This window comes from Vipera berus, assembly GCF_964194415.1.
Source record: "Vipera berus genome assembly, chromosome: 1".
NCBI classification, from domain to species: Eukaryota; Metazoa; Chordata; class Lepidosauria; order Squamata; family Viperidae; genus Vipera; species Vipera berus.
The window spans coordinates 51,778,585-51,804,697 of NC_138202.1; the positions used below are offsets into that span (position 1 = coordinate 51,778,585).

The 26,113-nt window shown below is 39.1% G+C and overlaps 1 protein-coding gene across 4 annotated transcripts in view; it reads right to left on the bottom strand.

The window, feature by feature from the left end:
- Nucleotides 1-5,260: 5,260 nt before the first annotated feature.
- The window catches only part of ESRRB (estrogen related receptor beta), a gene marked incomplete at both ends in the record, with an annotated part of 115,476 nt that continues 94,623 nt past the window's right edge, over nt 5,261-26,113 (bottom strand). For 3 of the 4 annotated variants that reach the window (XM_081334051.1, XM_081334050.1, XM_081334052.1), the window contains 4 exons: nt 5,261-5,505; nt 8,456-8,725; nt 18,945-19,106; nt 21,281-21,391. In XM_081334051.1, the coding sequence (XP_081190177.1) occupies nt 5,261-5,505; nt 8,456-8,725; nt 18,945-19,106; nt 21,281-21,391 (788 nt within the window). Of the gene's footprint in view, nt 5,506-8,455; nt 8,726-18,944; nt 19,107-21,262; nt 21,392-26,113 lie in introns of all 4 variants that reach the window. The other variant, XM_081334053.1, reaches the window with a different exon arrangement.

Sequence of the window (26,113 nt, forward strand, 5' to 3'; positions counted from 1 at the left end):
CAGCCCACGTAGTGCACATTGCAATGGGCAACCAGGAGGTGATGACAGGAGGAATAACAGTGAGTAAGGCCTCTCAATCCAGGGATGGATGCAATTGGTACACATTACAAAGTTGTGCAAAGGGTCTCCTGTCTACTGTTGTTGGCTGCCATCTCTCAATGTCAGCAGCAAACAACACTGGTATATTATAAATAGTGTTTACTTTAAAAAATGGAGAAGCAGACCTTCTACTTTACTCCACCACAAGACCAGGCGGGATATGACTGTTTGAATTTATCTCAGTTTGCTGCCCGTATCCCAAGTCCCAAAATATTGTGTCATTGCCCAATTTAAGAAGAAGTTCTACAATAGAGGGCTTTGTTATTTCTGGAGTGGCCATAGGAGAAACCTAGAAACTTTTAGGGATTAAAGGGAGCAGTGAACTCAACATTCAAAAGTTGCTTCCTACAAACTTCACCCCCCATGTTCAGTTGCAAATATTGGAAAGAAAGTGGGATGAAAGAGGAGTGCATTTATCCTTGGGGCTGACTTGCAAATGGAACAAATTATGGAATGTACCTTGAAAAGTGAGTATGCAGAGAAAACAATGTGTGGAAGCAAACCTGGACTATATAAATGTGAACCAAGCTAGGCATATCCATACCACTGTTAGCTAGACTAATTTAAATGTATGCTTATGGCATTAATTTAGGTGTTTACTGTATAATGAAAGGGATAGGGTACAGGGTAGGGCAAGTGTACCAATGCCATGTGTGTGATGATGCTAAATGCTTCAGAATATGCAATAAATGTCATTTCAAGCAGTTTTCTTTGTACATTGTTTTATTTCTCAGTTTGTTTGAAATTATCTGCAGCACAATAATACATTTTTTTTATTTGAACAGGGCCTTTTTCTGCCCCTAAAGAGAATAGTAATCGAGTAGATATTGTTGATTTTGCTTCTAAACTGTGACACCTTGCTTAAATTTGCACAAGCTTCCCATTTTGGGGGAGGGGTGTCTCTTAAGCATCAAGCTATAGCAGCTGAGCCTGGTTTGGGCCACATTCATTAAAGAATGGCTACAAGTTGGAAACTCAGCTCAGACATGTAAAAAATTCAACACCGCTTACATTCTTCAGTCTTTCTTTATAATTCCCCCCCCCCCGTTTTTCCCCCCTTTTCTTTTGGAGTTGTTTTAGCTTGCTTTCAAAATACACTTTTAACAGTTTCAGAATGGACATCTAGTTATGAAGAACAATACAATAACCCCTATTTGGCATAAACAATATTGTTTGGCTGGGGGCTTGAAGTTCCTTTACATTCCACTCCAAAGTAATGCCCATTATTTCTCAGATACAAGTGGAATGAGAGATCTGAATTGATCCCCATCAAGTTGAGGGAGTGGTTTCCCCCCCTCCCCCCCCCCCCCCGTTCAAGGCCAGAGGTCTCCATTTCCAGAGAGGAATGTAAAATAAGAGCAGTATCCATTGCCTTCAGGACTCACAAAAAAGGTTATGTTTCACAGACAACTATTGTCAGTGTGTAAATACGCAAAGCCTTGGAAGGGAGAGAGGACATCACAGGATTTGGGTGCAGGCTCAGAAGAAGAAGAATACAGGTCTTTGGGAAGGTGCAGACTTTTGCTAGCGTCATCACTATATCCTAATGAGGGCACTTACCTGCATGCCTTGTCCTAAACTAATCCTGGATTAGCATTTGGATAAGATTTCAGAATTGCCTACTCCAGGGAAGCTATAATTGTACTTGCAGATAACAAACCATTCTTGTACTTAAGAGATTTTCCCCACACTTAACCCATTGTATATTCAAGATTGTTTAAACTGCTGTAAAGAACAAAAAATATATTTGCACATTCACAAATACACTTCCGTATGGGATTGCCTGTTCTTGTTAAACTCTATTGCTGGTTAAGGGTATTTACACACCTGCTGTGGTAGATTATTGTAGTCTTCCTTTGGGACACGACTGATCATGCTAAACCAAAACATATGCTTTAAAGCCCCCTTATACCTTATATAAGCCAGACTGAATCACCTACAAATAAGAAGGAAGATGCATTTCTTTTTCTCATTCTCTTACATTCACTGAATATTATATGATCTATTTAACAGTGTTGCAGCGGTGGGCTTTAATGATCCTGAAAAGGCCCATGAATAGCAGAGAAACAGGATCTACATTTCTTCTAAATTATATTGTACATCAGTATACTGTATTCTAGATGGCTCAAAGATGTGGGCCCAGTTTTCTTCTACGTCAGAGTGAGAGTTTCTGCTGTTACTGCCAATTGGATGCTGGAACCTTCGGATCTGGGTAGGTTAAGAAAGGCCCCAATTAGTTACAGGGCTAGGCAACCTTAACTGATCTCAAAAATGATTTAAGATCAAATGTGATAAGTAGCTGGATATGAGATCTCCAGCAAATCCCAGAATTGTAGGCTAGACTGGAAGACAAAAAAAAAAGCCACTTCCATATTACTACTAAGAAAACTATGGAGAATGCATTCATCACGTCACTAAGGAATTAAATTTAAGGTGAAGAGATTTTACTTTAGCTTACAAATGACTGTAGGTTATGTACAATGAAAAAATAGGTTCACGCATTGTACTAAATCATAATGCGACTTGTTTGGTTTTGCCTTAAAAACGCCACATGATCATGTTATTTAAACTCAGATTTACTCAACGCAGAATGAAGGAAATTGTGGCTTAAAACAACTTGTGAAGCAAATCATAGTTTCATCAGTGCAGGAACAAAAAATAATAGTTTCTGCATTGATCTTTTTCCTTCCTGTTAGATTTATTTTTATTATTATTATTATTATCCCTAAGTGACAAGGAGGAATACTTCCTGGACATGCCTTTGAACTGTACCTCCCAACTGAAATTTCAACCATGCCTGTAGCATCAGGTCATGAACAAAGAAAGTGTCCTATGAAATCAGACTATTGGTTCAGCTGGCCCAGCATCTAATCTTTGGCAGTGACTCTCAAAAATCTCTGTCAGAGGACTTTTACATCTGCAAAGAGATGCACCAAAGGGTACACCTGGGAACTTCTATATGACGAACAGGTAGTCTTTTTTTGTTCTACCAATGATTGCTGTCTTGGAGAATAACTGTTGTAAGGACAATAGATGTAGTAAGGGAACACACTGAAATTATGTGGAAAGATCTTCTCACTCCCTCCACCCTATGTGAAGAGAGGAACGAATTTACAAACTTTGAAGAGTAAGAATGAATCAGCACATCCTCTGCCATTCCTCTGCAAGTGAGGTTTACACTTCCCCAAACAAAACTGCCAGGACAATGTAACAAGACTCTACTATTTTAATGGATTTTGGCCACAAATAACTCTGTATGGGTAGCATAGCAGTAGTTTGTTTATGATCAAATGAAATGAAGAACATTTTGCACAACTCGGTTTTCTCTTGTTTTCCCCTCTTTATCTTATTTTAAAAAATCCTTTGGATTAGAATCTCAAAATAGCAGAGATTAGTTAAGAATACAAAGATTAAAGCCTGTTTTTTCATCATCTATGGAAAGTAGATGGGAAGAAAATACATAACATCCTCTTTGCAATAGGCTCCCCCCCATTTTGTATTTTATTGCTTTTATTGGGGTTTTGGAGTGTGTATATTGGTAGCTCCTTTTAAATCAACTTCTTTTCTTTTGTTACCTTGGCTGTTTGAGTGTAGTTAACCCTTTAATTAATTGCTGGATCTCAAAAAGTGTCTGAAAATGCAAACCCAAATACCATCGCCTTCTGTTGAAATAGTACAAATCAGGAGTAAAGATTTAGCTGTGCTTTTGGCTCCAGGGGACGATTTGATGAAATTCAATTAATCTTCCAAAGGGATAATCTGGACCCAGGTCAACTTGGAAGACAGTTTTGATGACCCTGAGGCTCTGCTTCTACCATCTCTCTCCTGGTAAGGGAAAACATACCAGCAGATTTTAACCTGGCATTTATACAAGCTGAGAGTTAGGTCTGCAACTAACATAAAGTAGAGGTTGGACCAAATCTCTGGCAAGAGCTATCTATCCTCCCAATGGCAGTTTTCTAGGAAGTGGGATTGTGGTGGAAAGAAAGAGAGATAAAAAAAACCATCCCCGTGTACTGTTGGCTTTGGCCCAGCATGAAGAATAATTTATTTCCCTACACTCAGCTGTTTAAGTTGGATTCAAGCAAACGGCTAAAGAATAAAAGAAGGTACTGAGAGAATAAGTATTAAATATCTCCCTTAAGGAATCTGATATAATTCCCTTAATATGGAACATGAGTCCATATTAAGATATTGAGATATATATTTTTTTCCTAATCCATCAAAGGATCTATCTAATATCAGGATTTGCTGAAAGAGCTGAACAAAAGCCCTAGTTCAGGATACTTCTTCGTTTTGTCTTGATTGTTGTGAGCAATCTGAGTCCTGAGATTCATGCCAGGTGTAGAAGAAAGAAGGAAGCCAGAGGTTTTAAAAATAATGTCACATATAGGAGAAGAAAGGAATTGTGCTGGAAAAAACTTTGGAATAAGACAGGGCCTGGGTTTGTTCTCTCTGCATTCTCTGAAACAATAAGACCTTCCTCTCCCCAGAACGTACTGTATCTCCAGCTTGTGTAGCAACTACCACTGAGAATGTTCTGATTGCACAAGAATAGGAAAAGCCAGATGCTTAAGATCACAGAACATCTTACACACTCACACCTGCTCTTCCCAATAGGAAATAGGCCTCTATGTACACATTACAAATAACTTGAATTTGGACTGAAGGTGCTTCTTTGAAAAGAAGCTACTGGCACATGGGCCTCCGCCTTGAAACATCGTATCAGGTGCCAGGTCCACACTGATGCCCACATTTTTTTTAAAAAATCCTCTCATACCACCATGCTATAAATGCTGTGGTGTTTTTTTACCCCACCATTTCCTGCTTCATATCTCCACACTAGAAGGTGGAAAAAGCTAGGAATCAGCTGCCCTAGGTAGTGCAAAGAGCATCACTGCTCAAGGACTCCAAATCTTGGTTCCCTCTGCAAGTGCAAGAGCTTAGTTGCGAATTTCCCACAAATTTAAAAAAAAATTGATTAAAAGAGTTTCCATCTCTGTACATGATAATCTTCAGATGGCAGGCTGCCGGATGAATGTTAAATAATTCCTCCACAGTAAATGATTGAAAATAAAAGCCAGCTGCCATTTTTGGTTTCCTCCACGGCTGCTTCTCGATCCAGTTTGTTTCCTGGGCTCTCCAGGTGGGGCTGGGCATGTCAGACCTTGGCCTCAAGCATCTCTAGGAAGAGTTTGTGCATGGGGACTTTGCCTTGCAGTTTGATGCTATAGAAGTGCTGCACAGCTTTGGCAGCTGTTTGCCGCAGGAGAGGCAGGGTGAGCAACAGCTTTCCTGCGCGTCGTGGTTCCTCATGACGTTGACTCAGCTCGTAGTCCTGAAGGGCTTCATGGAGAAGATCTTGTAGTTTCTGCACTGCCTCCATATCCTCTATGTGCATTGAATCTATAGAGAAAAAGCAAAAATAGTGAGGGAATCAGTCTATATAAATGGGCAGGGAGTATATTTAATCTTAGAACACAGTGCTTCATGGTAGAAAAAAGCTACCTGAAAATCCAAGAGAAACCGCTTCTGAAGATGTATCCTATCTGAGAATCTATGCAAAAGGTGTTTAGGAAGAAACAGACATACCACTAAGCCAATCTATTTTTGCATTAAACTATGTAGCAAAGTTATTACAGTATGATTTTTGATATGCCTGAAATATACAAAAGGAACAACAAATTCAGCCCTAGGAGCTTTATATCATGAGCCTGACCTAATTAACGTGCTATACTAACATTCTACATTCTCAAGGGATTTCTCCTTCTAGATCAACTTGGAAATACTGAAAACTAATTTAAGAAGCCTTGAAAAATTGGGTGGGCTTCCTTGCTTTTTGCTAATCAGATATCAGTTTGTTTGTCTATATTTCTGCTTTCTAATATGTACAGTATACCAAATACATGGATTGGGAGAATCCTCACTGAATTATTTTCAAAGCTCTTGCTGCAAATATGGTAACATGTAGCAAAAAAGAAAGGCAATTAGGAACAAAAGCAACAAAAACACAAATAATAAATTAAGTTTATATGACTACCAACTCAGGAAAACTCAAAATCAGTTAAAACATTTATTTTACCTTAAAATAAAAAGCTATATTTACTGTACTTTACAGTTCAAACATTGTCTTCTATTTTTCCATATGACCTAGACAGAGGTGTGGGGTGATACTTATCAAATTTGCAGACGACACAAATTTGGATGGGATGCTAACACTCTTAAGACAAATAATTTCAAAACAATTTTGATAAGTGAGAAAAATGAGCTAAAAATAATAGAATATTTTTTTTGTTTCACTCAGGAAAACAAAAAATAAATATATAGGAATGAATGAAATGGGGAATAGGTGGCTTGCTACTTATGAAAAAGATCTTGGAAAAATAGTTGATTGCAAGCTCAGAATGTAATTTCTAGTTGCATCAATTGCAAAACAAATTCCAAATCATTGGAACTTAATTTTTCATTTTATTCTGCTTTTGTCAATTCAGTTTTGAACTGTGCTTCTCCTGTAACTTGTTCTGTACCAGCCTGCTACCGGCCCTGCAGAAAAGGCAGGGACAACCCCTTTACAAGAAGGGAAGAGGCTGGAACTAAGCCTGCCAAATTTATTAACATAAAACAGAGCAAACAGAGCAAAGAGAGCAAACACGAACCATGAAACAGGAGCTATTCAAACGGTTGCCTTCAGCAAACCAGCCCTCGCACGCATTCCCCTTTTAAACAGTTCAGGGCGTGGCTTCTCTCTGCCTCCTTCCGAGGTGCCCCATTGCCTTCCTCTGTTTACTCCTGATTGACTGCCTCCTGTGTCGGGCGTCCTTGAACAGGGCCAGCTGTGGGTCATCTTCATCCACGCTGTCAGGCTCAGACAGCTGGGTCTGCGTCGTAACCAGGTGGGAGGGGCCTGGCTGAGGGCTCTCATCAGCAAGCTCTCCAACACCCTCAGCAACCTCTCCAACACCCCCCTCCTCCTCCTCTGAATCGTCCGACCCAACTGCCGAACCCACAGGCTGACCCTGAATCACAACACAACTCGTGCAAAGAGCTGGCTGTGTTTAAGCCTCCAGAAAAGACAACTGAGGGGCGATTTGATAGCACTTTTAGAATACCTGAAACGATATCATATAGAAGAAGCCCCTGATGTGTCTTCTTTCGTTCCAGAGTGCTAGACTGAAATAGTGGGTTTAAGTTACAGGAAGGCAGATTTTAACTGAATGTTAGAAAAAAATTCCTCTTCCTAACAATAAAAGCAGTTTAACAATAGAACTAATTACCCTGAGAGAGGGTGGGCTTCCCTTTAGGATATGTGCTCAAATGGAGGCTAAGGAGCCATTCACATGGGATGCTTTAATTTGGATTCGTAAACTGACTAGTGGGTAGGGGTCAACGGTATATAGCCTCCTCCAATTCTGTGATTTTATGAAAGGTTTTTATTGGCTTTCTCCTCTACCGCTGCCCACAACTCTGGGAATTTTTTCCTAGTGGGACATTGGTATGAGCAGACAAAACAGTCCAAAATGCAGATTTTTTGGGATTGTTTTGTCTGAATTAGTCTTTTGGAAGGCAATGGAATTTTACCAACATGGCGACTATAGAAATATGGGAGAAGATAATAACGTGCTCTCTTTCACTTCTGAATAGAGTAGAATAGAGGGATTTGTATGGATCTGAGGAACAGGTTATAGAGATATGGCACTTGTTTACTGGCTAATAAACAAGAAACTATTTGGTTGATAGCTCAATGTGCTCAGCTTTGGGGCAAAAAGTAAAATAGCTGATTGGTTGGTAGGTCTCCGTAACTTTAGTGTCATAAATATGTACACATGTTATGCTTTTAGTGTCCTTCGAGCCAAAAGATCCAAAAATTATCAGCCCGCCCAGATCATTTGCAGGTGCCTTTAAACGATTCAAAAGCACTGCAAGTTGATAGGTTGGTGGAAGAGCCCCATGTCAAGAAAACATATATAACAGCTGCAGGCTCAGAGCTGCAGTTCTAAACTCATCAAGCTTCCCACCTTGGTTTTCTGAGGTGCACAAAGGACCGAACTTTGACAAGTGATTATAAAAATGAGCCAATATTATGGGATTTGTTTCCAGCAAGCCAATGCTGAACTGTTATCAATATAGCTCTGACCAACCATTGATTACAAAATCAATAACTATTTTTTTAAAAAATAGATGTCAGGAGATGGGGAGCTATTAGCCTGAATCCAGACGGTGGGCAATTTCTTCCCAAATTGTAACCATGGGCTTATTCCTCCTTTCAAAGCACAGGTACCATTTTTTTTTATTCTTATAAAAAAAAAATAATCTCCCCCACCTTCCCGGTTGCGGATCCTTTCGTCCACGACTTTACCTGAGTTGGCGAGAGCCAGGGCCTTCAGAGTGACGAACTCTTCCTTCTCCACCTTCAGCTTTTTGTACCTCCGCACCAGCTGCAGGATGGCCAAATGGAGCTCCAGGAGCCCCGTCAAACGTGAATGTTCCTCATCCATGATGTAATCTTCAGCATAGACCAGTTTATCCTCATAAGGTAATGAGCGATACACAATACCCAGGATGAGGATTTCCATCCAGGCGCTCTGCAGTAAGCTCATCTGGTCTCCCAAAGAAAGGTTAGAAAACCCTGGCGGGGCAAAGGCACCACAGATTAGGAATACTGACCAAGCAAAAGGCACCGAGTTGCTGCTTTCCAGAAAACTGGCAGAGGCAATTCACTTTAGGATGGTTGGGTGTGGTTGTTGTTTTTTTTTTCACCTAAGAAATTAATCCAAAAATAAATGTAAAAGTGTCATCTAACCTTTCCAAGTGGGTTGCCCTTTGCTGTATTGTGACTGCAACTTGCAGAATACTTTGGCTCTTACAGGAAAAAATGTCCATAGACAAACTGCTCGGTGAAATGGTTTCGAGCCATTTCTGAGCCAGTCCTATAGACGTACTTCAATAAGGCGGAGGCCTGTTTGTATTTTCAAAAGAGGAAGCAGCTTCGCGTAAGAAGCTACTTCCTATTCATTTCTTCCTAGGGCTGGGCAAAGCATTGATTGCCAAGAGATGCTTCATCAAATACCCTTACGTGAAGTGCTGGAGCAGCTGCCTTTGCTAGAAGTCTCTGCATACATGTGCAGACAAAGCCCCGATTTTCATTGGAATGAGCACCAAAGTGAAGTGGTGGAACTGTGCAAGTAAAGACAAACGAGGGAAGCCTTCAAATCAGCTGCACTGATCCCTATGGAGAATGTAACTGCTTTAATATTTCAAGAGCTACTTCTTCAGTCTTGCCAGCGTGCCTTGTAGTATGTCCTTTTGGGATATATGGTCCCGTCTAGTCATTGCCATGTTAACATGAAAAGGAGAGAAAGAGAAGGATGATGTACTGTATGGGAAACTAGTCAGTCATGATATAGAAAACACTACTTCAAATGCACTTGTATCCCAGCAGTATCAAAGGTGGGAGTGGGTGAGGAGGGTCAAAAAAGGCAAAATGGTGGTTGTAGCAGCACGATCAAAGCCTAATCTTTTGTACATGTGTGCAACATTATTATACAGAATGTACAAAGGTTTGACTAGGACTCAAGGAAATAGGGACTTAATATTAACCACCACTGAATCATGCATTATCTCTCTTCCTTAATAAAGAGTTGAAATTTTACTCATTGAAGGAAAGTGGGACTTATCGTAAGACATAAGCTATCACCTTATCTGGGTAAAATATTTTTGTAAGCCACTTCATCAAAGCAGCAGTATGTAACTTTGATTGTGAGCTGCCCAGAGTTGGCTGAAAGATGGACAGCTGTATAAATGTTTGAAATAAATAAACATTAAATCACTATGGAATCCCAAATATGTATCTTCAGGCCATGTGGAAAAAGAACTGCCATACAGGCAGGTGCACTGAATTAAGTTCAAAGTAATAAGGTAAAACACAAACAAAAACCTGTAACTAAGTCCATTAGAACCAATTAAGTCTAATGGCTGAGAGCAAATGTGATCATAAATAAAAGAAAACTCTCATCTGCTTTCCAACCACAGATCTGTGAAAAATCAAAAGTAAGCTTGAAAAGAAACTATTCTCTGTCAATGACAAGATAAATTTAGGCGTTCTAGCAAGTGTGGAAGAGGAAACAGAGACACAAGGAAGTGTAAAAATAAACTTATCTCCCAATATTCCAATTTAAAATTTAAAAGTGCTAAGAAATTTACATCAGTATCCGTAATGATTCCACTCTAAGGTAAAACGCCTTTACAATTATAATGGTATTTAAGGGGATATCATACTATTTTATTCTTCCATTATGAATATGTTGTTGGATGCTTGAGGGATACTCTTTCAAAATAATTGAAAATAGGCAAGAGTCCTTGTGTAAAAGAAATAAAGATCCCCCCCCCCGCTAGTGGTAGGAAAACAGAAAATAAAAGCATTATTGCCAACTGCGGTCATGCCCCAATATTGCAGCCATGCCCCAGGTACCTCACAATAGGTTAAAATACCATCTCCAAATTTGTGCCTTTCAGAATGAATAGAATAGAATAGAGCTGGAAGGTACCTTGGAGGTCTTCTAGTCCAGCCCCCTGCTCAAGCAGGAGAACCTATATCATCTCAGACAGGTGGATGTCCAGTCTCTTCTTAAAAATCTCCAGTGATGGAGCACCCACGATATCTGGGGGTAAGCTGTTCCACTGGTAGACTGTCCTCACTGTCAGGAAATTTCTCCTTAGTTCTAGGTTGCTTCTCTCTTTGGTCAGTTTCCAACCATTGTTTCTCGTCCTTCCAACTGGCACTTTGGTGAACAACCTGGCCCCCTCGGCCTTGTGGCAGCTCCTCAGATACTGGAACACTGCTATCATGTCTCCCCTATTTCTTCTTTTCCTTAGACTAGCCAGACCCAAACTGTATCTCCTAACACTTCTGAAGGTACCAATTTGGGGAAGAATGTAGTTCAAAGCTTTGATTTACTGTGTAAAGATTTAGTTAAATCAAAAAGCATACATGTTTCTTCTATAGAGGATATTTCAATTTCATTACTTGGTAGCAAATAGTATATAAAAATAAAAAGTATAAACAGTTTGGCCTAAACTTTTTCCATGCATCTTATGAGATATATTCTCCTCTTCTTCTTTTAGTCTTAACTACTTTCTCTGTTACCCTAGAGTTCTTTCTTATGACTTAGCAATGTGCATGTCTGACTAACTGTGATATATCCTTATCCAGAAGCTTTTATTCCCAAAAAACCCTCAGCTCAGGCAGTTGTGTGTGCCTTCCTGCACTTGGACCAAGGGAGCCAGGATGATTTGATTTCTCTTGCTATCAACCTGGCAATTAACAAAAGAGCTAGTGATTGCTATATTGACTGGTCGGGAGTTCTATTTTTCTATCTCAGCTATCTCAACTAAAGGAAGAGAGGGCAGAGGGATGGGTCAGTGGCATTTATCTATCACTATGCCCTGTTTTGTATTTGTGTTGCCAAAGGAGGCAAGGGGTGATAATGGCATAGCAGTCCTTAGACATCCAATTTCCCTTATCAGGCCACTGAATAGAAAAGACGCCTCAAGCCACATTAATTAACAGATACCAATCAGCTGTCACATGTTGTATGTGCGTGTATGATGGGTAAGAGGTAGGGATCAATAAAGCACTGGAGAAGAGGGCAAGAAGAAATTAGAGGACAGCTGAAGAGGAATCTGGGGCACTCTGGAGATAAATTACAAATTTGATCTTTGTTTGGCAAATGTGGAAAGGAACTCAACTTGGCAAAACTGGGCTGCCATGCCCTGGTGACAACAAACTTTTGTTCTGTCCCGTATGCCTGAGCAACAACCACCTACAATCAGTAATGGCTGAGTAAAGGAGCTTTTTTTTTACTGTTACACTACATTTTCCTACTGGTAGTAACAAAATTGTGTTCCTAAAGCTTTACAATATATTGGAGAATCACAATATACAAAGTACACAGATTATTTTAATGTCCATGCTTCAGAAGTTCTAATTTCCATAGTAAAATTAATTAAGACATGAAGATTGCCTACCATTCTAATGCATTAAAGACATTATATCTACTCTGAGTCACCAAAGAACTCATAATCTGAAGATGAAATATAATATGAGATATTTTGTGCTAACCATATAGAAAGGTCTTCAGCCAGGTAAGGATTATATCTAATTTTTAATTCAGGTCCTATTCTCCTCTTGACAGATATAGTTAAACATTTTAACTGTGCACTTTGTCCTTGGATCTTGCATAAAGATATTCACCAGAAAGCCTAGTAGCTTGTTTTTTTACTAATTTGTGAGGTATCCCTTTATGAATTGTCTCAACACTGCTACATTTAACAGTACATACAACTTCAGATTTTGGCTGCAGCATTCTCCAGCTCTAACTGGAGTGGTTGGCTAAAACTTCTTTTCCAGGTTCAGTTCTATCATCTATCATTTATGTTTGCACAATCTTGTCACCTCAGCTAATATTGTTAAATATTTTACATGAGAGCCTGATGTCACTTTTCTTTCCTTAGTTAATAATAAAAAGAAATAAGCACTGATCAAACACTGCGTGTCAGAATCCATTTATATCACATTCGTAAATGTATGTTTAAAATATTGTGCATCCCTGGATCCTGCCATTCTCCGGGGGGGGGGGGGAGTGTTGAAGATGTTTATTCAGCCTGACCGGAGGCTGCATTCCAGAGACCAGGCAAACCCCTTTGATCCCAGTACAACAAAGGAGGGGAAGGAGGGGAGAAGAGATCTGGGTTGTATCCCTATCTGGAACTGAAAGGAAGAAAGCAATTAGCAATAAAGCACGAGAAGATTCCCCTTTTCCCACAAAAGGGTTGACACCTAAGTTTAATTGATGTGAGGCTGACCAGATGGGGTTGGGGGGGTTGAAAAGGGAATCCTTTATATAGTAAAAATGTACACACAATGCCAGATCCTGTCTTGTATTTCCACAACCGATCATGTCCTAGTAAAAACTCCTTTTGGACAAGACCTGGCTCCAAGAGTTCTTTATTTTCCTAAGATGTGGATTGGGGTGGGTCCTGACACTGCGTTCATGATTTCTACTTCTTCTCTGGTGTTCTTGAATGACTTCTTAGAGAATCATTCAAGCTGATCAGGAATCACACAGATAGTAAAATGTTGTATTGCCATATACCCAACCATATTGGTAACAGAATGGTATGAAGTATAATACCATTTCCATTCGGTTGCTTAAGCAAATTCTCCTGGTGGTTTGTTAGGAGAGCAGGCAATAAAATAATCACAGTGCAATATTAAAAATGGAGGGTTGGGCAACTTAGGCTGAGTTCTGAAAATATAGAATGTTTGTGAAGAGTTGCTTACAAGACACAAGAACTGGGAAATCTGCCTGTAAGACTGTACTCTCAGAAAGAATAGGTATGTAGTTTGAAGGTGGTCTTAATTATCACCAGAGAACCAAGTGATCCTGAGGTTAGGAGTGTCAATCACCAGTTTTGGTTGGAAAACCAACTATGCCTATTCCTGGCCCTGCTAAATAAATTCATGCACTGATAACCCTGTACTTATACTACTGTAACAAAATGGTACCTACCTAGCTACCTACCACTGCATTCTGGAATGTTCCATTCGTGAAATTTGTGAAGTGCTTATTAGGCTCCTGTTGAAAACTGATTCCTTCATCCAGGCCTTCACTGAAAGTTTATTATGGAGGAATGGTTTTCTTTTGTTCTGCCTGCCTTCCCTTTCCCACATTTTAACGAAAGTTCTTTTGGCATTGCTTTATTTCATTTTTACTCTTGCATTTTAGTATTTTTAATTGTGAGTTATTTTATTTTGATACAACATTGAATGAAGAATAAATTTGTAATGCATTGCATCTTTTCTGAGACTGTGATTTCATTTCCTATCTTTCCAATGTAAAATTTGAAGAGGAAACACTGGAGGCTTTGTTTAATTCCCATAAGGAAAAAAAACAGCTATAATTAAACATAAGAAAAGAAACTGAAAACAAATGTCCAATGTTGCATTTTATAAAAGCTTGACTTAATAGACTGTTTAAGAGGATAGGAATGTCCATTAAATCCAAATGTCTGTTAAATCCAAATTTCTATCATTGACATAATCTATACCATCTGCCCAATTACAAAATTGACATTTGAACATTTGTGTTGGGAAGTGTGATTTAGATGATGTAAACATATAATTTCATAATTACACAAATGTCATTGACACAAATGACTTACATTATGTCAATTGTCCAGTTCTTCAGAAGCAACACATATTGCCTACTGTAGTAATTTTGTGTGCTGTTGCACCAAGAGTATGTTTAATGGTGGTCTGGAGAATCAAGTGTTTACTGTATATGAATCTTTGCTGCAATTCATGTTCAATAATGCAAATCAGATTTGATCTGATTCAAATTCCTAAATTGATTTGTAAAGTTTAACCAACTTGATTTGGACTTTTGATTTTGAAAAATCAATCCACTCATATCTGAATTTTTGAATTGATTTGAAAAACTGAATTGATTTGGACTTTCAAACTGATCCATAAAAAGTGTGCTTTTGCCCATAAACAAAAGTTTTTCAAATTTCCAATCCATGTTTATATCTTTCCAAATCCATTTGGAAATGCAATCATTTTATGCTTTAAATAAAGCTCATAGATTCAATCTGATTTTTTTTAAAAAAATGGCAGATTAGAAACTAAAGAATTTTAGCCTTAGTGCAATACTGTGGATTGGACTGTGAAGTTAAAACAAGAAAAAAAAAGGTAATGTGTAATGGCCAATCACTTCCATGCCATTGCCAAGAAAATGCATAGATGTAGTCACCAAAAATCAACTTTGATTTGAGGGCTTTACTTTTTCAAAGATTAGCATTCTAAGAACATTTTTATTATAAAGAAAGATTAAGTTGACTCATTTATTATGTTTTAAAAAGAAGATCATTGTAGGTGACTCATTAGATTAAAGTTCAGAACATATAAAAGAAAAGCTGATGGGAAAGATTTCGTGCATGAATAATCAAATTTATGAAGATTACAGCAAATTGGTGTCATTTAAAAATGATAGAAACATTTGATCTATTAATAAGTCTTAGACAAGATACCTAAGATAGGGCTTTCATATTCCATGACAGAACACCACCAATAAGATGGAAGATAGGAGCAAACAGTAGATATCTGTGTATACTGTGATTGGTTTGTAAAAATCATAAAGGCGTCTTATGCAACTGTTTGAAATGAAAGACCAGAATCAGACCCAGAGTTCAAGACTGTTGCTCTGGAAGCCAGGAAAATCAGTTTTGCCCAAGCTGTGGTTCAGAATCTTCAAAGACACACCAGGTTGGACCATTTCCTTTGTTAACTTTTTTCACACAAAATTGCGTGTCAATTGCTTTTTGGCTATTAAGAATCTATTATACTGGTGTCCTTTAATCCTCAGTTAAAAAGTTTCATAAAGCTTTAAGAACTTAAATAATAACTTTGTCATTTGGAAATAAACTTCTGGAATGTTACTTAAAAGGAATAACATTAACGCTTTTAAAAGTAAAAAGATTTGTAAAGTATGCTTATTTGACAAAGGTTAAAATATTTAATTTTTTTTTCTAGCAGCTTTTAATGGGTTTTTTTTTCTGGACCAGAGCTCTTTCTCTTGGAAAGACCCCCAGATGAATGTCAAAACTCTTCAATTAAAGCTATAGTATTTAAGTTCCTGAAGTCATAACCTTACATTCTTTTTCAGCATTTGAAAGCCAGAGTTTTCAAAGAGAGAAAATGCATAATTTGCAGCAAGTAGAGTTCATAATCTGTTAATTTATTATAATTTCTGTAATCCTGGAGTGCCATTAGCAGCTGTAATAAAGAGAGATGTAATTATAGCATCTGAGATCACTATAGGCACAGCTGCTGCCATTCCACTAGCTGTATTTCATCCTGTGTGTGGCTTTCATCTTCTTAGCCAGGGTAACAGCAAAATAGGCACTTTGGGAGAGCCCCTCTCATCACAACTTCTCAACAGACATTTCTTCCTGCAGAGACCTATCATGGAAGTGGAAGCAACATTCTGGTCATTAATACCAAGGGTAGTTGCAAAGCTGGAAGGGATGGAATGCAATTCAGTGGTGAGAAAAGTAAAGCAAGAAAAACCAAATGCACAGATATAGAATAGGTTGTACCTGGTGGTCAACAGCAATAATTGTGAGAGCAGTCCTAGTCAACTATCTCTTTAGTATGAGCCAGCAGTGTGCTGCAGCTGCCAAAAAAGCTAATGTAGTCCCAGGCTGGATCAACAGAGGGATAATATTAAGATCATGAGAAGTAATAGCACTGCTTTGTACTCCACTAGTGTGATCACATTTGGAATTCTAGTTTTGGTTGCTATACAAAAAGGTGTTGAGATTCTAGAAAGAGTGCACAGAACAGCAATGAAGATGATTAGGGGACTGGAGGCTGAACCATATGATAAATGATTGTGGGAACTGGGAATTTCTAGTGTAACAAAGAGAAGGACTAGGGCTGAAATGATAAGAAGTCTTCCAATATTTGATGGGCTATCACAGAGAGGAGAAAGTCAATCTATTATCCAAAGCACCTGATAGCAGGACAAGACGTAATGAATGGAAGCTTAACAAAGAGAGATCCAGCCTAGAATTAAGGATAAATTTTCTGTTGGTGAGAATAATTAATCAGTAGAAAGGCTTGCCTTCAAAAATTGTGGGTGCTCCATCACTGCAGGTTTTTAAGAAGAGATTGGACAGTCATTTGTTTGAGTACAGGGTCTCCAGTTGGACTAGAAGACCTCCAAGTTCTCTTCTACCTCTGATATTCTGTAATTCTGAATAATACTTGATAAATACCATAAACACATATTAACATAAGTTTTTTCTCTCTCATTATTTGCTACGACAGGGAGTTTGTACTAGAATAAGGAACTTCTAGAGACAGGTTTTGGAATTAATACAGATTTAAAACATGGGCATTGCATATACACACAGAGGTCTCAGTGTTCTGACAAACAAAAGGGAAGTTTCACTATGACAAGTTTTTTTAAAATCTCGATACACGGGTGCAATTATATACTATTACACATAGCTGAGTCCTCCCTTTCTACTAAATATTATTGATGGATATATATAATTCTTTATTAACAGAGAATGCAAATAATTGAATTGAAAAATCAGGTTAGACTGCTAAATTTTGTTAACAAAAATACAATTTAAATACTTTTTGTATAAAATACTTTTATTCTCTGTATAATCTGATGTTAGAAATATCACAATACAAATATAGATGCCTACAGCAAACTGCAATGACATCAAAATGATGACATACATGCAGTGAACTCATGAGAAAAAAAGTCACTATTATGCACTTGAGTTTTGACACCTGACATAGTATATCGCTCACAGTTTTGAATCACGTTGTTGTGATTCTTGTTTCATCACTTCCATCCTCCCAGTCCCACCTTTCCCCACTTTGCTAGCTCCTCCAGATGCTGGGGGGGGAGTTATAATGCATTGAGTTAGCAGATGTTTGTTTAAAAACTTGGATCGGATCTACACTAGACAAATGTACCTATAGCCTCTCATGACCATCCACGTTCCCCAATTTAGTTTCACAAAATTCATTAAAACAGTCATCTTCATTATTTTGCCAATAACAAAAAACTCAAGTGAATTATATGTTCAGAATTTTTATCCCTAAATACAAAATGAAATCCAGAGATAATTCAATTAGTCAAGGAATAAATTGTTTAAGTAATATGCCAAGTTCCAAATAATGGACTGCATTTTACAAAATGCCACATTTTGCTTTAATAAATGATGAAGAAGGATACAGTCAACTGTGGAGCAGTGAAAGGCAACAGCAGTCCACCTTGTATCCAGAAAAACAAAGAATATATTACCTGGGAAACATTTCATATATTTTAGATAGATACATACAATATACAGTATATGTCCCAGCAGTTAAAAAAAAAGTGGTATTGCTGCAACTAAAACTCCACCTGAACAACAGAGTGTTTGGTTAACTACAAAATGATCTCAGAAATTCTCAGATAGGAAGAACCATATCAAAATGAAATAACTGGTGTTAGTTTAACAGAAGCCATAGTCTGCTTTGGCCCATGATTATCCTCTCTATTAATTCTCTTCAGCCCTTGGGTCTTCAGGCTGAGTTGCCTTAATCAGTAGCCTAACTTGGTTTGTGCTGAATCAGGTCCTGGCAGATTGTGCAACTAGTGAGCGGTATAATCCCTAACAGAACAGGCCTCCTTCAAGAAGAGAACTACCAGGATTAAGATTTGCTGAGAAGCAGTATCTAAAGGCTGACCTCTTTCTCCAAATCTCTATCTACTTGAGTTTTTCAGGTCAAAGCTAAATATATAGTGTAATTGCCAGGAGCTATGGATACATTAATTTATACAAATAAATCAATAATTGTGCTGGAAATCATACAACAAGCAAAAAGAATATTGAAGCTACAAACTATCCTCCTGTAACCTTTGTCTGCTCAAGAATGCAGATTTTTCCCCTGTATCTCCTGTGTGCCTTAAATCAAGAAACAGAAACAATGCAATAACAACGAACAAGATGTATTTGCAGTTTTGTTTCCACTTCCTGTTCACCCTGCTAGCATTAGAAAATGGAACTCATATATTTTTTTATTAGTCCAAAATGCATGTTTCCCCTTCCACGTATTGAAAGCAACAACAGAAAGAAACATTTTGCTGTTCATGACATGCTAAAGAAGAGTGGATTGCTCCTGTGCCACTCAGCAGACAAAGATCCATTACAGTTTACAGTTCCCCTACCTACAAGAATAATTTTGTCCCCACTTTGTATCCATCTTAGCTCTCCCTTCTTACCTGGGATATGTTTTGCCCAGCCAATGATCACAACAAGTTCTCTGTCTGCCAGATCACAGAGCGTTGTCAGCGCTTTGATGTCACTTTCCGGCATGGTAGGGTCAGGCATAGCATAAATCTTCTCTGGCTCTGCCACCAGCAAGTGGGAGACTATTTTAGTCACTGCAAATCCCAAACCAGAAATTAGAATATACCTGTGGTGAACTCCTGCAACTAAAAAAATAAAAATCTATACAAAAGAGAGAGTGAGGCTATTTTTGTTCCTCTGTTTTGGATGTGCTATTTGAAATGTATTAGAAATATACTACTTTTTATCTTGATCCAGCAGCTCACTGGGCAATCCTTCACCTGATATTGGACCCTTTTAAAATAGAAATATCAGGCTGAACCTGTAAAATTAAGCATGCAAACTATGTATCCTACCACCAAGTTATTACTCTTTCCAGATCCTCACTTATCTTTACTTGTGTTAATTTATTTACTTATAAAATGCATCAGCCGCCCATCTTACTACAGGGTAACTCTTGATATATTTAAGGTAATTATTGTTAGATTTAAGATTCTTATATAAAACATCAAGGTCCATTTCTGAAAATGGTGAATATTGTAACTAACCAGTGTTATATTGAAATAAATTTTGCTAGGGTATCTATATAGGGTACCCATATTTTCTATAAAGGAAATGGAACTCTCCTGAAATAAAGTGAGGATGCAAAAAGAAAAAAAGTAACAATAACCCTTAACCCAGTGCCTGGGAGAAAGTACAAATGAATTATGATTCATTTCTCCAGTGCTTTTTTTGTAAAAGAAAAAGATGCCGGAACTCACACATGTCATACAACCTGCCTTGCCTACCCTACAAGGTTCCATCCAAAAAAGGTGCCGGAACTCCGTTCTGAGCGTTCTATGAGAAAAAAAGCCCTGCATTTCTTACTTCTCTTTTTAATTTTTCTAATTATTCCTATGAGCAATTTTTATGTAAAGTGCATTAGATTCTGTTAGTACATGCACAGAGAACATAATTCTTCTGATCTTGTTGAATCTATTAATTACAGACACTGCAGAACCAACACAGATTGTATAGTTCACCCAGTTCTATAACACTCCTATGAACACTCCTATAACAAAGGGGAGCTTAACTTTTTCAGAGATGTTTTCTGCAGATACATAGTTTCAAAATGACCAAGAAATTGTTAAGAGGACACATTAAATTGGGGATGGGCAACATTTGGTGGTCAGGAATAGCATTAATTTGGAAATGAAATGGGAGATAACTGGGAGGTAAGGGCAACAGTGTTGGGATCGCCTTATATATATGGACTGAAATTTTAAGAATGGGCAGAGTCTGGGGTCAGAGTTTTTTAAACGTTGACTTTAATTATATTAAGCTTATTTTAAACCTATCACAATTTCTTGGGTTTATATCTTAAAATAGTTGCACACTGATTTTCAGCAATCAGAATTAGAGGAGGCTGTGGGTTGAAAAAAGAAAGTTTTGGAGTTATATATGGTTGCAGGGAGATAATTTGCCAAATCCTGATCTAGTTATTGTAGGAAAAGAGCTCTGTTAATCTATGGTACTAGATAATTAATTCACAATTAATAAAAGACATATATTGATGATGAAGAAGGATTATAAATAAAGTGTATGACTCATATACGTGAAACCATGAGCTAAATATCCATTTGGTGTCAGCATTAGAACTATTTTTGTAGTTTGCCAAATGCTTCTAGAATTAAATATCATCACCACCCCAATGTCCTATCATGAAATACTTGAACAATTATCATCAACTGACTGAGGGAAAGAGTATCAGCAATGGACAAACTGATAAATTAGCAAGTTTAAAAAAAACCTTGAAAAAAGAATTGGTGATGGTAGGCCATCATATCTGTGTGGAGGTTGATGACTAAAGGGCTACATGAGCTAGGAAATAACAGTCTTCCTTATATTTATACGAATATTTTCCATTTCTCATAAGTATGATCATGCAAACATAATACTTTGTCTATCAGAATGGCCTCCATTATTGAATCAATCTTGTCCTTCCAGTCTCATAAATTTATTCTGCCATTCCATGAAAAACAGAATTGAGACACCCAGAAGGAAAAGCTGGAAGAAAATGTCAGTTCTGTCAATGGAAATGCTTTCTATATAACATTCAGTTTAGCTTTAGACTTGCACACTATAGCCTCAGATGACCTTATTTAAACCATGCTATTTAATTGCTGTATAATTAAAATTATTGAGAATTTGTTTCTCTCAATAAAAAATTAAGGAGATCAATGCAAATTGAAGGTTTAATCCATAAAGAGACTGTGAGTCTGGCACCTACATGGTTTTTTGGCTGGAGGGGAAATCTGTAAGCTCAGATAAGTACTACTTTCAGAGTCCAGTCTTCTTTTGTACTTCTGGCGGCCTCCACGCACTCGATCCAAACGGACTCCTGCAAGCAAAAGAAGGAGATCTTAAGGCTCTTACATGAGATTTTGAAAGGGGGGGAGGGACATTTCTTTACCATCAGTAGCAATTATAAATGGAGAGAGATCGATACTACAAAGAAAGATGGGGGTGGGGAACAAGCATTCCTAGTTTAACTGTCAAATATACATAAAATGGCTCCTAAGGTTAACAGTTTAGATAAAGGCATAAAATAGATGTATACATCTGCAATTTTCTGACAGTTAATTGGAAAGGGAAAACAGTTTCTTTCAAGCTGTTCAGGATTATAGGACTCAATATATAAAACAGAGGCAAAGCTCAGTTGTTATTCCTTCAGTGACTCAGGAATCAAATAACTTCCTCAGCAAATTAGCTTGCACATACTTTCTAAAACCAAGAACTCTAAGGGCAAAAATTGTGAGAGAAGATTTCATCTTCCTTTTGTACAAAAATGCCCAGTATGGCATACTATCTTTGGTAATATTATTGGGATAATCTAAAAAACAAATGTATTTTTCCCATTCAGTAATACTGTTTTATTTCCATAATTTCTGTATATATTTCAACTAATCTAGTTTTCAAAGCCTTAAAATTGCATTATTAATTAACTCTAAAATTGGGGAAATTGTTTTTAGATTTCTTTCACTGAATATTAAAGGATATATATTATTTCTTTACTCCCTCTTCCAAATCAGAGATAAAAAACATATCATACACCTTACACGTTATCCCTTCCTGTCTTTCTAAATCAATAGAATTGTTTTTCTTTTGTATCAATTGTTCATTATTATCCATGGAAACCTGGCCCAACCATTAGGCATCATGAAGCAACCATCTCAAACAGCAGATCTAGGAGAGCAGACAATGGCATTGATTTGGAAAACAGAGATGGTTGTGGATGGTGCCATCTTGGCTTTTGCCTCAAGGAGAAAAAATATTTAGGGCAGGCTGAAGAGGACACTGAGAGTTATTGACCCAATCCCCAGAATATCAGTCTGATCCTTGGTTAATCTATAGTTTGTAAAAAAGGAGAAGCAATTCACCTTCATAAATATTACTAAAAAATTGCAACCTTGAAATCACAATGAATTCTTCTTGCCAAAATCACTCTACTTTTTAACTGAATCTGTAAGTGCTTCCTATTTTACTTCACTGAAAATTGGCATCCTTTTTAATCTGTTTCTTAAACAAAATCATGCTGAACTTTCATTTAGGCTCATAGACAAAACATTGTTCAGTGATCTGAAAACTTTACCATTTTATTTTAGGAATTTATGTATGAGTTAAAATGCTACAGCTTTGGTTATCAAGGACACAATCAGTTGTCAAAGTACATTCAGGTTTGAACAAAATCAAGCAGGGCTTACAGGTCAATCTTTTCACATGTATAACGAGACATAAGAACTGCACTGAGTTTCATGGGACTTCCAGATCATAGTAAAACACAGAAGCCTTAGACGTGAAATTGGTTTTTTTTAAGTGGTGTCCAGTTGAGGACAGTTATTTTGTCACCTTTAAATACCATTAGAAAAAGTATGACTACTTTTTTTTTAGACAGACATAAACATTAGGCTAGAATAATAGTTGACAGAATTGTTGAGAGAATAGTTTATACTAACAATAGCTTAACTTTATTCCAGGCATGTCCAACCCATGGTCTACAAGCCACTTGCAGTTAGTAACACAGTGTCAAGAATGAAACTTTGACAGCTATATGCCTCTTCATTTCAACCTGCCATTAGAATAAGGGGGCGGGGAGGTGTTGCTTCAGAGTGGGTTAGATGGAGAAACAAAATCTCTATGATTCTGCTGAAGACTGTGAGAGCCTCAAACCTTTGCAAAGACACCGTAGCAGGTGTGGAGAGGAAGCAGATGGTTCCCATAACAAAGTGAAATTGTTTACATGGACTACTTGAGAGGTTGGGGGTTTGGCTGGAGAAATCATTATTTAATTCTATGAACTGGTGTCTGGGAACCTCAGAGTTACTTTTGCTTCAACATTACCATGCAGTGTATTCAATAAACAGTAAGATTTTCAGAAATGGAATGAATCTGGAGTTTTACAGTATATGGATTCTCGAGCTGGATACACAACCGCATAAGACTGTAAACTTTTAAAGAAAGTTTGTTGTTTATCAACTATATTATATACTTTATATGTGGCCCATGACAATTCCTCTTCACTCAATGCAGGCCAGGCAAGCCAAAAGGTTGGACATCCATGCTTTTTACTGTATTTTCTGAATTTAAATCTGGATGTATCAAAGGTCCAAATCAGGACATTAATATTTTATTTGTTTGTTTATGCAACTCTGAGGGACTGACATAAAATTAAAACTTCACAACATCTCCAAAACTCCACAAAATCTAAAAGCAAAACATGAAACAGCATAAACTGAGATTAAGATCTTCAACAACACAAACTGATAACTAGATGGGATTACTAACATCCTGATCCAGTGAATTCAATGATCCAGTGGACTAAAATCAAGTTTTAAAGTCTTATTTAAGACCAATAGGGCCATCTAAATCTTGGAGAGTGAAATAAAAAATGACTATGTTATTCCAAATGCCAGATGCTTTATCTGTAAAGGCATGCCTTCTGAGTCCATTAGATCAGGAGTCCCCAACCCCCAATCCATGGACCGGCACCAGTCTGTGGCATGCCAGAAACTGGTCCATGCAAACAAGCAAAGCCCCATCCACAGGATGCAGGCAGCACATAAAATCACGCCCCCTCCAGTCTGCGAAAAACCTCTCTCCATGGAACTGGCCCCTGGTGGTGCCCTAAAGGTTGGGGACCTCTGCATTAGATGACATTAGATTTAGATTAATAAAGAAACCCAATATATGCCTTCTGGGTTAGATGTCATGATTCAGGCAGAAGTCATCAAACAAGCAGTGCCTGTTCTCACAGGTGCTGTGAAGAATTTTCAAGATAAGCGGTTGGAGATCCAGCCGATCCGAATCCGACCGATTGCAGTTAAGAACCTTTATAAGGTCTTATCTTGCGGCGATAAGGATGGCGAAGTCCAACTACTTTGCCGCCCTTATCGCGTCCGCAGATAATCGCCCGGCCGCCCTGTTTAGGGTGACTCGCTCCCTCCTTAACCAGGAGGTGAGAGAGGATCCCTTGCAGGGACGAGCCGAGGAGTTTAGTCATCATCTGGCGGACAAAATCGCTCGGATCCGGACCGGCCTGGACTCTGACTGGGCAGAGTCTGATGTGGAGGAATCAGGCGGTCTTGAGCATGTTATCTGGACTGAGTTCGACCCTGTTTCCCCTGATGATGTGGACAGGATCATGGGGAGACTGAGCACCACCACCTGTTTGTTGGATCCGTGCCCCTCCTGGCTAGCTTATGCGGCTCGGGAGGGAACACGAGGCTGGTTCCATGCAGTAATAACTGCTTCTTTGAAGGAGGGTGTCTTCCCTGCCGCCTTGAAGGAGGCGGTGGTGAGACCCCTCCTCAAGAAGCCTGCTTTGGACCCGGCTGTTTTAAAGAACTATCGTCCAGTCTCCAACCTTCGCTTTCTGGCGAAGGTTGTTGAGAGTGTGGTGGCGCATCAGCTCCCTCTGTTCCTGGAGGAAACTGATTATCTGGACCTGTACCAATCGGGCTTCAGGCCCGGACACAGCACGGAGACGGCATTGGTCGCGCTGGTGAATGATCTCTGGAGGGCTAGGGACAGGGGTTGCTCCTCTGTCCTGGTCCTATTAGATCTCTCAGCGGCTTTCGATACCATCGACCATGGTATCCTGCTGCGGCGTCTCAGGGGGTTGGGAGTGGGAGGCACCGTTCTACGGTGGTTCTCCTCCTACCTCCAGGGCCGCTCGCAGTCGGTGTTGACAGGAGGGCAGAGATCCGCCCCGAGGTCTCTCATTTGTGGAGTTCCTCAGGGGTCGGTTCTCTCGCCTCTCCTGTTCAACATCTACATGAAGCTGCTGGGCGAGATCATTCGTGGTTTTGGGGTGGGGTATCACCAGTACGCTGATGATACCCAACTCTTTCTTTCCACCCCGAACCAACCCAGTGATGCCCTCTCCGTGATGTCCCGGTGCCTGGAGGCGGTTCAGGTCTGGATGGGGAGAAACAGGCTTCGTCTCAATCCCGCCAAGACTGAGTGGCTGTGCATATCGGCATCTCGGGTTAACCAAGTTATTCCACCTCTAACGATGGGGGTGAGGTGTTACCCCCCATTGATAGGGCTCGCAACTTGGGCGTCCTCCTGGATTCACGGCTCAATTTTGAAGATCACATAGGAGCCGTGACCAGGGGGGCTTTTGCACAGGTTCGCCTGGTGCGCCAGTTACGTCCCTATCTGGACCGAGACGCCCTACGCATAGTCACTCATGCGCTTGTGACCTCCCGTTTGGACTACTGTAACGCTCTCTACATGGGGCTGCCCTTGAAGACCACTCGGAGGCTTCAACTGGTGCAGAATGCGGCCGCGCGAGTTGTAATGGGGGTCTCCCGATACTCCCATGTAACACCTCTACTCCGCGAGCTGCATTGGCTTCCGGTTGCCCTCCGGGTGAAATTCAAGGTGCTGGTTATCACCTATAAAGCCCTACATGGCCTGGGTCCGGGTTATTTGAGGGAACACCTGCTGCTGGCATCAAACGCCCTTCGCCCAGTGCACTCCCACAGGGAGGGTCTGCTCAGGGTTCCGCTGGTAAGAGATTGCCGGCGGGTGACACCCAGGGATAGGGCCTTCTCAGTGG